Source organism: Bicyclus anynana, chromosome 4, assembly GCF_947172395.1.
Source record: "Bicyclus anynana chromosome 4, ilBicAnyn1.1, whole genome shotgun sequence".
NCBI lineage: Eukaryota > Metazoa > Arthropoda > Insecta > Lepidoptera > Nymphalidae > Bicyclus > Bicyclus anynana.
Window position 1 is genome coordinate 3,504,413 of NC_069086.1, and position 13,496 is coordinate 3,517,908.

General features: G+C 39.1%; 2 protein-coding genes across 3 annotated transcripts in view; both read right to left on the reverse strand.

Moving 5' to 3' along the window:
• LOC112058447 (5-hydroxytryptamine receptor 2A) overlaps positions 1-13,496 on the reverse strand; it is a 112,761-nt gene that overhangs the window by 66,071 nt on the left and 33,194 nt on the right. The window lies entirely within an intron of this gene.
• On the reverse strand, positions 7,142-11,410 carry LOC128198079 (uncharacterized). The gene is made up of 2 exons (XM_052881429.1): positions 10,578-11,410; positions 7,142-7,220 (listed from the first exon to the last, which is right to left on the reverse strand). Exons 1-2 carry the CDS (start codon positions 11,408-11,410, stop codon positions 7,208-7,210), a joined length of 846 nt encoding a protein of 281 aa, XP_052737389.1. The 3' UTR covers positions 7,142-7,207.

Below are 13,496 nucleotides of genomic sequence, written 5' to 3' on the forward strand. Positions count from 1 at the left end.
TGCAAGTGCATTTTGTACAACAAAATGCAAACATACTCTGGTATTCTCGTAGATTACAACAACAAAAGAACAACGAAAATCCAAGCTAAAAACAATAACAACAAAGTGGGAAAGTAAAAACAAAAGGTGTACAAGTTCCATAAAAATTTAAGACATTCCACAGCATTTGCCGTGTAAAAAGTAAAAATAAATCAAGGTCCATTACTTTGGATCACGTTGACCTTTTGGAATAACGGTCCATTAGGGCCCCAACGATCTCTATTACCGCACCTATATGGGAAATGAATTGCCCGCTCGTAGGTTTTTACGTGTTAAAAATTTTCGTAGCATATTATCGGTCAGTCAAGTCCAGTGAAACAGATTTTTATGTATTTAGGAGTTCATTTTTAGGTTAGGGTACTTAAAACCTTGAAAAGCAGTGAGATAGTAAGCATTAATGCGGTCTAAGTTGGAGTGCGCTTACCTAGAAGATGCCAATTCACTTTTGCTTAAAAAGGTGGTCAAATAATAAGTGTCAGGAAACACAAACGCCGGAAGGGCATTCCAAATTTTTGCTGTACGAACTACAAATGTGGATGCAAATCGTGTGGTGTGGGTTTGAATCCGGTCCAGAACATGCACTTCCAACTGTTCAGTTGTGTGCATTTTAAGAAATTAAATATCACGTGTCTCAGACGGTGAAGGAAAAACATCGTGAAACCTGCATATCAGAGAATTTTCTTTATACTCTGCGTATGTGAAGTCTGCCAATCCACATTGGGCCAGTGTAGTGCACTATTGGCCTAACCCTTCTCATTCTAGGAGAAGACTCGAGCTTAGCAGTGAGCCGAATATGGGTTGATAATGACATTTATAACCTTCCTTGATAATGTCTTTTTATATTAGCAAATACCATATCATAATCTTTACAGTTTTTTCTGACTTTAGCCCGAACGCCAATGAATGAACATTAGAATAATTTGTTTTTATGCTATGAATCGGAATTGTAAGTACTTTATTGCTTAGGGTTATAAACTTTTGAATTTTCTTTTTCATTTTGATTTATGAAATGAAAAACTTATGGAACTGTTGGTATTTTGTCAAGTAGTAGGTAGATATCCATTGGACATTTGGATTGGTCACTCCATTACCGAAGATTGTTTTGTAGTTTGCAAATAGGAATATTGTATTGAAAACATAATAATCAACTACTTTAAAAAAATCAATGTACATCCTTTATACCTATAGATTATTTTTACTGAAATATTACGAAACAAACAACTGTTTACTACATTTTCTTATTATTTAAATCAATATACTATATCACATCGCACTAGTCACACTAATATTATAAAGGCGAAAGTTTGTGTGTAAGTGTGAAAATGTGTAAGTGTGTAAGTATGTTTGTTCCTCTTTTACGCTGCGGCTACTGTAGTGATTTGGCTGAAATTTGAAATGGAAATAGAAAACTGAATTCCACGCGGACGAAGTTGCGGGCGTCCGCTAGTATAATATATAATATAGATCTATCACAATTTAAAAGAGCTCTACTTGGTAACCACAGAAACGATTTAAAAGTACGAATGACGTCATATGTGCGTGTGTTACGTGAGTAACCGTGTAAAGTGCGATCAATTTTACACGGTACTGTTTCCCTCGACAAGACAAGTTAACAAGATTACGCTTCCTAAAATATTTCCCGCGACACTTTATCTTGCTCCAGAAGCTTTACTTCGTGCGCAAAACATGTTGGTACATGTTGAAAATACTGAAACAAAATACCGTTATAAAATTACATCGCTTACACAGTTGGACGGTAAAAATATTAAGACAGATTTACGGAGACCATAGATAAAGGAAATAAAGACGAAGGTCGCTTCGCCTGCGTATCCTGTTGTTGCCGGGGAGTTTTATAGCCATAAACTATAGAAATAAATTTATATTAAAGGAGAGTTTGTGTAAATTCATAAAATTACACAAAGTTCAGGGTCGTTTAGTCATCGATGTAATTTTCAAGTAGATAATATACATATATGAGTCACATGTAATCCTAGGTCTCCATTTATTAAATCTTCGTTTTTACATATCTAAGAAACCAGCTAAAAATTGAAACTTCTGCCTACTCCTATCGAAATAAGGCGTGATAACTATGGTTTACATACAGTCATAATTATCAAGCTTCATTCCCGAAGGGATAGGTATGTAATAGGAGTTCTTATGCTTTCTGACTTCACTATCATATTGGTGTACCATCTTTACAGCGTTACATAAAGTATTTTTCAAATGATTCACGATAATAGATACAGTTCCTTTCATGTAAAATGGTGCGGGTGACAGTTACAATTTTGAAAGCTTGCCGCGATTCACGATAATACTTGGGAACGTTATACAGGTAACTGTCATTGTACACATGCTATCTGAATAATACTTTAATGAAATTGAAAATGAGACAAACAGAACGTCAGAAAATGGTACATATTAAGCCTAAAGTTAAAAATCTTGTCTTTTCCTAACTATATCCAGACGTTTTTTTTTTTTAGAATATTTGACATTTATCTTTTAAATATGACCAATATTCCTCTCCAACTAGTCATTAAAGACTGTATTAGGAGTGGGTACGACAATAGACCAACGGGGCGGAGATCGAACCACCACCCCTCGATGATGAATTCGACCGCTCTTACCGTTGAGTTATTGAGGTTTAAGATGTCTAAGTCTAGTCGGGAAGCAAGACGGATCGTGCACTCAGTCTGGATCCAAATCCGAAAACAATGGGATAACAATGGGAAGTTGATAAATGGCTGGCGGTCGCCGTCTCGATAACAAAGCCATCTGACCGGAAAAAGGTTTGAAGCATTAATTCTGTTTCAGGGAGGGCAGAAAATCGGCTGTCAGTAGATCGGGATTTAAAACGATTTACGATAGTTAATGTCATAGAGAAGGTTCTCACGTGGTATTTATAGAATGTGAACCTGCGGTTACCAGACATACCTAATTTTATGAACGCTTCTACTACTACCATAGTTAAGTAAGTACGGTAACCAACTATGGGGACATTTAACATAAGCATCGGAAGGGCTCTGTTAATTCAAATAGCTGTTGATATCCTACTAATATTATAAAACGCGAAAGTTGTATGGAGGTTTGGATGTTTGTTTGGATGTTTGTTACTCTTTAAAGCCGCTACTACTGAAGCGATTTGGCTGAAATGGTTATAGATTTTACTCTGGATTAACACATAGGCTACTTTTATCACGAAAAAATCCATGGTTTCCCGAAATTTACAAAAACTGATGATTTTGATTATGAATGTTTGTTACTCTTTCACGCCTCGACTATTGAACCGAATTAGCTGAAATTTGGTATTGAGATGTATTATAGTATGAATTAACACATAGGATACTTTTTATCTCGGAAAAATCCATGCTTCCGGATTTGTAAAAACTAAAGTCGCGGGCGGCCGCTAGTAAATAAAGTAAATCTTCAATCCTGACAAGTCAAACCTAACTACGACTAGTACATCGGAGAGATTGTAGCAAAATGTAATCATGGCCGTCCATGCGGCTAATGCGGATCAAGTAAGCCAATAAGCCTCAATTTGGCTAACGAGTAGCATCCAGACACGCGCGTAAACTGACCAGCTGGCCTATTCACTATTTTGGTCTTTATTATCAACGTAACAAAATTACATCAAATAAATTGACAAAATGTCATTTTAATTGATTATGAAACACGGCTAAAACTTAAGTGATAGGTCTTTAGTTAGGTCGGAGTATGCTCGACTAGTTTCAATCCCATACGGGGCCTTGAGTCATGAGCTGGTTATTGAAACGCGGCACGACCCAAACTGATCTATTTGGATCGTGCCGCGTTGCAAGAACCAGCTCATGACTAACTTTTTATATCCAATTGTAATAACAATTATGGTATCTAAGCGGCATCGTTTCAACCATGTTCCAATAAAGATAAAAAATAAATCGATAAAAATATCTATGAATTAAAAAACAGTAATGGAACTAATGACAGGGCACTGTTCACTAAATGAACACCTTTCTAGTTCTAGGTATAACCGACAATCTTCTGTGCAGAGTATGCATGGAGGAAGAAGAAAAAGAAGAAATCCCGTTACATGTCATGCTTAGATGCAGAGGAGTATCTGAACAACGCGCAGCACACATTGGATCCCCAGCAACATGAGGCATTCGGCGACCTGGGCGGCTTGCCAAGCTTCTGGAGCGAGCTCGGTTGGCTGGGGTGACTCCAGCGGGGACCAGCACCAAATGTACCTACGCACAACGTCCAACCCTTAGTGGCCAAGTGCGGAAAAGGCCCCGGAAAGCAGAAGATCTATGAATTTCTTTTTAGACAGTCCCTGTAGCCAAGTGGGACGTCGATTCTCTTTCTACAATCGAAACTCTTCGAACAGAAAAATGTAGCGGAATAACAGATTAATCACATAACCTGTCGATAGCAAATGTCATCCCCATACATTTTTCTAGTTTTCGAAGCGTTAGCGATCGTAGAAAGAGAATCGACGTGCCACTTAGCTACAGGGACAGACATAAATACCACGTCATGTACTCATGCTATTGTGTTACTTGTGACATTTTTACTAACGATCGTAGAAAGCCTTGACATTCACTGCGTCTTTAATAAAGTTTTCAAGTTGAAGAGGACACCTCTGAAGCGCAATATGGGTATTTCCCATATAGACTTTTCTATCAAAAAGATATTGTAGTAACTGACTTTCCCTACCAACTATAACGGGAATTTTCCCTTCTACCTACGACGGGTAAATTATTGTCAAGAGTGAAAATTCACCTGGTAAGCAAACGCATTTCTCCGTAAAAGCGATGCCCCATAAGTGCGTTGCGTTCCATTGCGATAACGCAGCGTCGATATTGCGTCTTTTTCCATATTATTTTTCAATGACAAGATACATTCAGCGTTGCGACGTCAAAGCGAAGTTCCAACGTTGCTACGAAAGACAGTTTTTCACGTTCCAATCCGTTATTGGGAGTGACTGGCTGCTTGCGTCGCCCTTTTATCATCGTGCGTTATCACACAGCTGTACGTCAATGCGTTGATCCGTCGTAACAACGCAACGCAACACACTAATTGGGAATCTACCTTAGCTGCATCTTTTTCTAATATTTTTCTAATATTATCGTTATGAGCATGCTACTTACTGCTCAGGTGGAAGGGGGCGTGCTTTTAGCACGTCTGAATAGGTTTGCTTATTGAGTATGCTAGTCGATCAGCATTGCTATTCTGTATTCTTTTCACCTTCATCTCTCCCTGTCTAACAGGATACTATAGACAGAGTGCTATGGATACAAATTAGCATGTGTAATTGGAATGTTTGCTTTGAGCATGCTTATTCAGGAGCATACTTAATAATGGCATGCTTATTGCTAGCAAATGTAAACTGATGATAAGCATGGTCGTATGGAACACACTTGATAGCACGTTTTTGGCATGCTATTTTAGAGCATGTGTAACAGTACCTTAATTTGATTTCTATGCAAAACACCTTTTATTAGTGATAATATTGTGTTTCAAACACAAAACTGATGTCTGAGGTTTGATAAATTGATACGTTTCATGGTCCTGTGAGAAGGCGCGCCTGAGCCTGTTTACGTCATATTTTACCCGCAAATTGATGATACGCTATTTTATCTTTACCTCGTGAAAGTGCTTTGTAGTATTATTTTTTATATCCACTCGTGTTCACTTATTGAGGCGGGAGTATATTTTGTTATATTGTTGTTTTATGTTTTCGTTTTGTTGTGCACAACAATGTTGTTTTTAATGAGATAGTTTGGTTTCTGTAGTATACTTACAGGTATAAAGACTGTTGACATTCAAGGATTCAATTGTATTACCGGATATTACTAATATTGTGTCAGACAATTGTGACATATACAACATTGTTTTTTTGAAAATGAAATGATACATCAGTCTCGACAATGTATTACAAGCTAAGCAATTATAACTGATGTACCCGTAGTTTGTAATTAAATATATGGTTTTAATTTATTTTCTGTAACTAACCGATACCCCGCGGTTTTCCTTGTATTGTAAGATATCGGGGATGAAATATAGCCTATGACACTCACACACAAAGTGGCTTTTTAATGGTGAAAGAGTTTTCAAAATAGGTCCCCCACCAGATGGTCTGACGACATCAAGCGAGCTGGTATTCGCTGGACGCAGATGGGTCAGTATCGTGATGTTTGGAAGTCCCTACAAAAGGCCTATGTCCTTTCCATCGGCTGATATGATGATGATGATATATATAGATACTTTATAACGAGGCAATTCACATTTTATTTAATTCAGTAAATAAAATTCACTCACAATATTTGCAATTGCCTGCCTTTTGAATGCAAATTGATTAACGGTAATTTAAATTAGCAATGGTGGGCTGTAAATGGATATTTACAGTTACTTATTTACTTTATAATATTTACCAAGTAAATAACACGCTTTGCTTTATTATTTTAATAATTTATTTATGCGTGATTTGACTTTATATCATATTGATTTTAAAATACTGTTTCATTCTGTAATCCATTTTTACAATACATACAAACTTTTAAAAAAATGTCTTTCTGTTTGTTTGCCCCGGCTAATCTCTGGAGGATTATTAAAATAATGTAACTTACACCGTTACCAGTGCGAACAGTGCGTGTTGCCAGTGATGACTCACGGATCCGAGACCCGTGTTCCTAGTGGGAGTTTTCAATATTTTCATACTGTTACTATCACGTTGACGAAAACGCAAATTTATATAGAATTGAAACAGTTGTGCAGTAGTGCCACTAGATGGCGTTGTTTCAATTCCTTAGAAATTCGCGTTTACGTTACGTGACAGTAACAGTAACAAACTGCCACTAGGCCTAACTGTGGCCCTCATATAAAGGCTCGAAGTCACTCAGCGGGCGATGGAGCGAGCTAAGCTTGAGGTTTCTCTGCGTGATCGTATCAGAAATAAGGAGATCCGCAGAAGAACCAAACCTAAGACACTGATATAGCTCAGCGAGTCGCGAACCTTAATTCGTTAAAAAGTCGTTTTAATGGGCAGGCCACATAGTCCGAAGAGCCGATGGACGTTGGGGTCTGGTATATCGGTAAGGTGCGAGTGAAAGACAGTCTTGCTCGGTAGCTAGTTTATTACTGACGACACAATGAATTGACACTCGTTATATACTACATCCCTCCAACACTAGTTTGGAAACCTGGAACAATATATACATAACGGGTATTTTTTTGCGTTTACTTACTTAAAATACTGTCTATAATCTATACGTTTTCTAACTCTTCTACGAGTAGATCGCCAGACATCGGGATTAGAACTGTCAGAACTAATTGGCTCATTAACTAAATCGGAACCTGGTACGTACAACTTGTTTTCACCGTCTTCCCCAGGCTCCGCCCCTTTTTCGCCAACCGTTTCTCTTTGGTCCGTAAGGTCTTGTCCTTCATTTTCAGCGGCAGAAGGACTACTGCCTGTCTGAACCTGCAAGTCCCTCTCCTCCACCACAGCAATGTCAGGAGGGGGCGGAGAAGCCGGTCCAGAAGCCGGTGGCTCAGTAAGCGACGGCGCGGGGACTGACGGATGCGGTGAAAATGGCGTAACTGAACTATGAGGCGTTTGTAGACAATCATCGAAGTTTACATCACTTCCAGTATATTTTCTGACCTGGTCAATATGCCTGTTACAATTTGTCTTATAATCTTCAAAGTAAATTTGTAACATTCGCGATCCTATAATTTTTTTAACTACGCCCACGCACCAGATACCTTTTTTCGCAATATACCATTTAGCCCAAACAGTTTCACCTACAATAAAATTACGACTTTGATTTAATGTTGGCTTGTCTTGTTTATCAAATTGCTTAGGCGGTAAAATTAAATCCAATCTAGATCTTAAATTCCGACCTATCATCAGCATAGCCGGTGTGGCCCCTGTTGCGCAATGTACACTATTTCTATAGTTAAAAAGAAAACTAAGGAGATTCTCATTGACATGTTTTTGGCATTTACCTTCAGATAGAATGCATTTTATCATTTTTTTACATGTTTTTACAGAGTTCTCTGCCTGTCCATTGCTAGCTGGATGATAGATCGGTGACGTAAGGTATTGTATTCCGTTCATTCTACAAAAGTTATGAAATTCCGCCGAACTTATCTTAACATCATTATCCGAGATTAGCACAGCGGGAACGCCAAATTTAGAGAACATTTCTTTTAACTTAAAAATAAGCGCACCGGTAGATGTGCCCCGGTCCATATAAATGCATTCTAACCATTTAGAATATGCATCCACGACAATTAAATAAATTGACTGGCCGATAGAAAAATAATCTAGGTGGATTCGATGCCATGGCCCCGGCGGGCGAGGCCACGGCGCCGGCGGCGCGCGCGGCGGCGCACTGCGCAGGCCTGCGCACGTCTGACACGAGTTCACCATCCGTTCGATTTGCGAGTCGATCTGAGGCCACCACATTTTTCCGCGAGCCATATTTTTAGTTTTTGTTATGCCGAAATGAGATGAATGTAGTTCTTTTAACATACTTTCTCTGTAGGCGACCGGAATTACTATTCTATGGCCCCGTAATAAACAGCCATCCACCACTTCTAGATCTCCTTTACATAGGAAATACGGTAATATTGATTTACACCTTATTTTCCTAGGCCAACCTTTACTCATGTATTTCATTACTGTTTTCAGTACCTTGTCCTCCGCGGTCGCGTGTCTAATATCACTGAACAATACCGGTTCCGCGTTCGACTCGAAGAATAAGAAATATTTAGCGTAACCGTCCTCTCGTTCATTATCTAATGTTACCGATATGGGTGAGCGAGAAAAGAAATCTGCGATTTGGTTATTCTTGCCATCTATATACTGTACTGTATAATTATAAGCGGATAATATTACTGCGTATCTTTGTAAACGTAAGGCAGCAGTGACAGAAATGCCTTTGTTTTTACCAAAAATAGATAGTAACGGCCTATGATCCGTCTTCAGTATAAACGGTTCCTGACGTCCATATAAATATTGATGAAAATATTTCACACCAAAAATTATAGCCGTCGCCTCTTTCTGTATTTGGCTATAGTTCTTTTCGCTCTGCGTTAAGGAACGGGACGCAAATGCAATAGGGCGCTCGCGGCCTTCGGCGTCTCTGTGAGCAAGTACTGCTCCCAAGCCACACGGCCCCGCATCCACGGTGAGGAAGAGGGGGGCGGCGGGGTCGAAATGCGCTAAGACGCGCTCGCTAGCTAGCTCGCGCTTCACGCTCTCGAATGCCGCTTGCTGCCGCTCGCTCCAATGCCACTGTGCGCCTGAGCGTAATAACTCGTGCAGTGGACTTAGCAACGCCGACGCACCCGGAATGAATTTCCTATAATAATTAACGACTCCCAAAAAACGCTTGACCCCGAGCACGTTCGCGGGCGCGGGCGCTTTGAGTATCGCTTCGACTTTCGTAGGACATGTTTTTAACCCTGTCTTATCTATCACGTACCCTAAGTACGTCACACTATTTTTGAAAAAAACGCATTTGTCTTTTTGCAAACGTAAACCTGCGTCTTGCAATCTACCTAAAACCGAATGAAGTCTAGACATATGAATTTCCCTTGTTGGTCCAGTTATACAAACATCATCTAGCCAGACGCTAACTCCATCCAGCCCTGCTAATAATGTTTCCATCGCTCTCTGGAATATTGCTGGGGCATTAGCTAGCCCGTAAACCAGACGGGTATAAGCGAACATCCCTTTTTCAGAATTGATAGTCGTAAGGTTTTGAGATGACTCCGATAATTTAAATTGATTATAAGCATTACTTAGGTCAATTTTCGAATAACACTCTCCCCCTCCTAGTCTAGAAAAAACCTCCTCGATCCTAGGTAAGGGGTATTTATCTATCTTTAGGTCTTTATTTAATGTACACGAATAATCTCCAGCAATTCTTAATTTCCCGTTTTCTTTTAGCACTGGAACTATCGGGGTGGCATACTCTGAGTGGTTAACAGGCTTGAGAATTCCTAATTTAACTAATCTATCGAGTTCCGCGTTAACTTGGTCTCTCAATGCGAAAGGAACGGATCGTGGCTTAAAAAACTTCGGTTTCGCATCATCTTTTAAGTGCAATTCAACTTCAAATTTATTAAAACATCCTAAATCATCCTTCCAAATCTCTGGGTATTGACTTAACAACCGCTGCACATCTTCAGTAGGCCTATTTTTACAAATTAAATTATTATTATTAGACGATACAAAAGAAATTCCAAACTTAGCCATAAAATCACGACCTAGTAACGGGGGGCCCCCGTTTTTAATAATATAAAATTTAATTTTATTTGTTTTATTATTATAAGTAATTTCACCAATAAAATATCCTAAAGGTGTAATTTTATGACCAGTATATACGCACATTCGCAGATCACCATTATGTAGTTTAGAATTCTTAAAATATTTTAAATAAAAATTCTCTGATAACACAGATACACCCGAACCAGAGTCTAATTCCATATGTAACTGAGTATTGTTCACGTTTACTGTTAATAATATGGGCTTATAGTCTACGTACCTCATGTTAAAAAGGTCACACTCCCTGCAATCCCTCCCTGCAAGAGGGTCTTGGGAACACCCTTCCGATTGTGCACCGATGTTATGCACATTAGATTTATTTTTGCACATTTTAACTAAATGCCCTCCCCCACAGGATCTGCACTTCAGGTTACGGAACCTGCACTTATCGGCACTATGGGATCGCAACCCGCACACACTACAGCGCTGCATTACACTCGATCTATCCTCCGATCGACTCGGCTTGGCCTGAGCCTGGCCGTGGCCAGCCTTCCGCTGCTCACCGACGCGAAATACTGGCTCCTCTTTCACGACGACGCGCGCCTGTCGCGCACAAGCCGTCTTCTGTGCCACTTCCAAGGCTTGTCCGAATGTCAAGGTTTTCGAATCACATTCGAAGAGTTTATCACGCTCCGGCCCTGCTCGGAAGCCCAGAACGAAACGGTCGCGCAGGAGCGTGTCCAGCTCAGCACCGAAGTCACAATATACGGCCAACCCTCTTAGCCGTGCCGCCCATTCTTCGATACTCTCACCGTCCGATCTGCTTGCTTCGTAGAATTTTGCCCTGTCTGCGAAGGTCGACCTTTTTGGCGTAAAATGCTGGTTTAGCACTTCTACCAGCTCAGTATAACTACATACTTCGAGCTTCTTTGGGTGCACCAAATTTCGAATTAGCCGATATGAGTCATCCGAGAGATGTGTCAATAACACTGCACTTTGACTATCATCAGAGATTTTATTTAACTTTATAAATTGTGTTAATTTACTGTGAAACACTTCCCACTCATTAATTTTATAGTCAAAAGAGGCTAAGTTTCCGAGATAAGAACTCATTTTTTATTTTAAACGCGGGTATGTACACGACTCGTCGCCAGTTGGTATATCGGTAAGGTGCGAGTGAAAGACAGTCTTGCTCGGTAGCTAGTTTATTACTGACGACACAATGAATTGACACTCGTTATATACTACAGGGTCCCAAGGTGCTGGAATAGCGACCCCGCATCGGAAAGCGGATTGGACCCCCACTAGGTGGACCGAGGACATCATGCGGGTTGCAGGAAGCAGCTGGATGCTCGCGGCTCGAGACAGTTTTGTTTGGAAGTCTGTACAAGAGTGAGACATGCAGTGGACGTCCATCGGCTGTTAATGATGATGTGAGAAAAAGTGAAACCAGACAGAGTGGCACCAAAACGCGTTACGTTACGAAGCAATTTACCTTCCCAAAAGAAAGAAAGAAAGAAAGAAACACACACACACAATACACAAAAGACAACAAATACTCAAAACAAATGAAAGAAATTTTAAAAATATAGTAAACTAATTACAGTAAAATTTAAAGACATTAAACTAATAATTAAATTAAATCCAAAAGAAGTTTCCACTTCAAAATATATCAATTGTTAGCATACACATATATACATTACGATTTAATTGATGCCCCGGTGAAATTAACTGTTGATAAGCATCAAATCAACAATGATTAACGACGATTAACAAGATCAAAACATGTGTTTAAAGTAGCTTTGTTTGTAACCTTTTGTATGAAACACAATGCGGGTGTCAGGGGGGTGATAAATCGACCCCATTTCATAATTCCGCGACCTTTGTTGCTTACAGCAGAATTTACTTAGCAAATTGAAGGTCATACTGATTGTGAATCTCGTGTGTGGGTTATATTGTTCTAATAAATTGAGATTTTTATACTACACTGTTCAGTTTTTGTACTTGTCATTGGAAATCTCCCAATTTATTTTTATTTTAGAGAAAAGCTAAATAAAAATATAGCTTGGCAACTTCGTTCGTAACACTCCCGAAGCTGCGCACGGGGCGAGGGGGGGGGGGAGTAGCGATGAATGAAAAATTTACGATTGATGCACGTCGCTTCCCCGCACGCACGACTTCACACCCGCGCAATCTTTCCGCCCGTCGCCCGCATATCATGGGAGTGGTATCAACGAACTTGCAAACGTAGCGTGTTAATGAAATTTTCAAACTACAACAGAGAATGCAGGACTCTTCATATATTGATTACCGGATCAGTACATACACCGATGTCTCACTTAACTTTATGACCTTGTTGTTTTTTGACATATGTTTTCTGTGACTTGACCTTTAGTTGTTAGGTGACGATGCAGTTATTGTATGGCACTATGGCAAGAAAGTGCTCAACGCGTTACACGTAGCACAAGTTATGATAGCCACTAATCATCCGATTAGATTACGGACTATCAGTCGTTTTCAACCAACCCAAGATTACGGATAAATAAATAAAAATAAAAAATTATAGCTATCCTCGATTATCAGTAACAGTCAAACTTCTAAATCTCTCAATAACAGTCAAAATCTTTAAATATTCAAACTATCTATCAGTAGGTTATTGAAAAGCAGATAAGAACAGAAAGATAGATTTTCTTAACTTTAGTAAGCGGATAGATATTGAATAAAAACGGCTGTTAGGTTAATCTAGTAAAATAAAAGCAACTTTAGTACGATGTCATACCCGTTTTTAGACACTTTATCCTATTTTGGGATGATAGCCAATATTGTTGAGGTCCCAAATAATGCTTTGAACCTTTGTAATCTCACAAAAACTCTTTTAAATGTAAGTTAATATTTTGATATTGTCTATAAGAACCTAACTATATTCTATTTTCGGAAGACAGCTTAGTTTTGATTGGAGTGGTGCTGTGCGGATTGACTTTTTCGTGCTTAAAACAGTAGGAGTGTTGCGAGACAATTATCTTGAAACTGACGTAGCAAGTTACATTTTGAAAATTTTGAAAATGTCGAAACATTTTATTGAAAGTTAATACAATAATTAACTCAATTGTATCCTAATAGCTAAAAGCTATACAAATCATGTCTACGAAAATTATAGCAAGAATACTAATTGCATTTCCGCGTTGCCAGGCTAATCATT

Coding starts and splice junctions, on each gene's coding strand:
- LOC128198079 (XM_052881429.1), bottom strand. CDS start 11,410: ATGAGTTCTTATCTCGGAAACTTAGCCTCTTTTGACTATAAAATTAAT.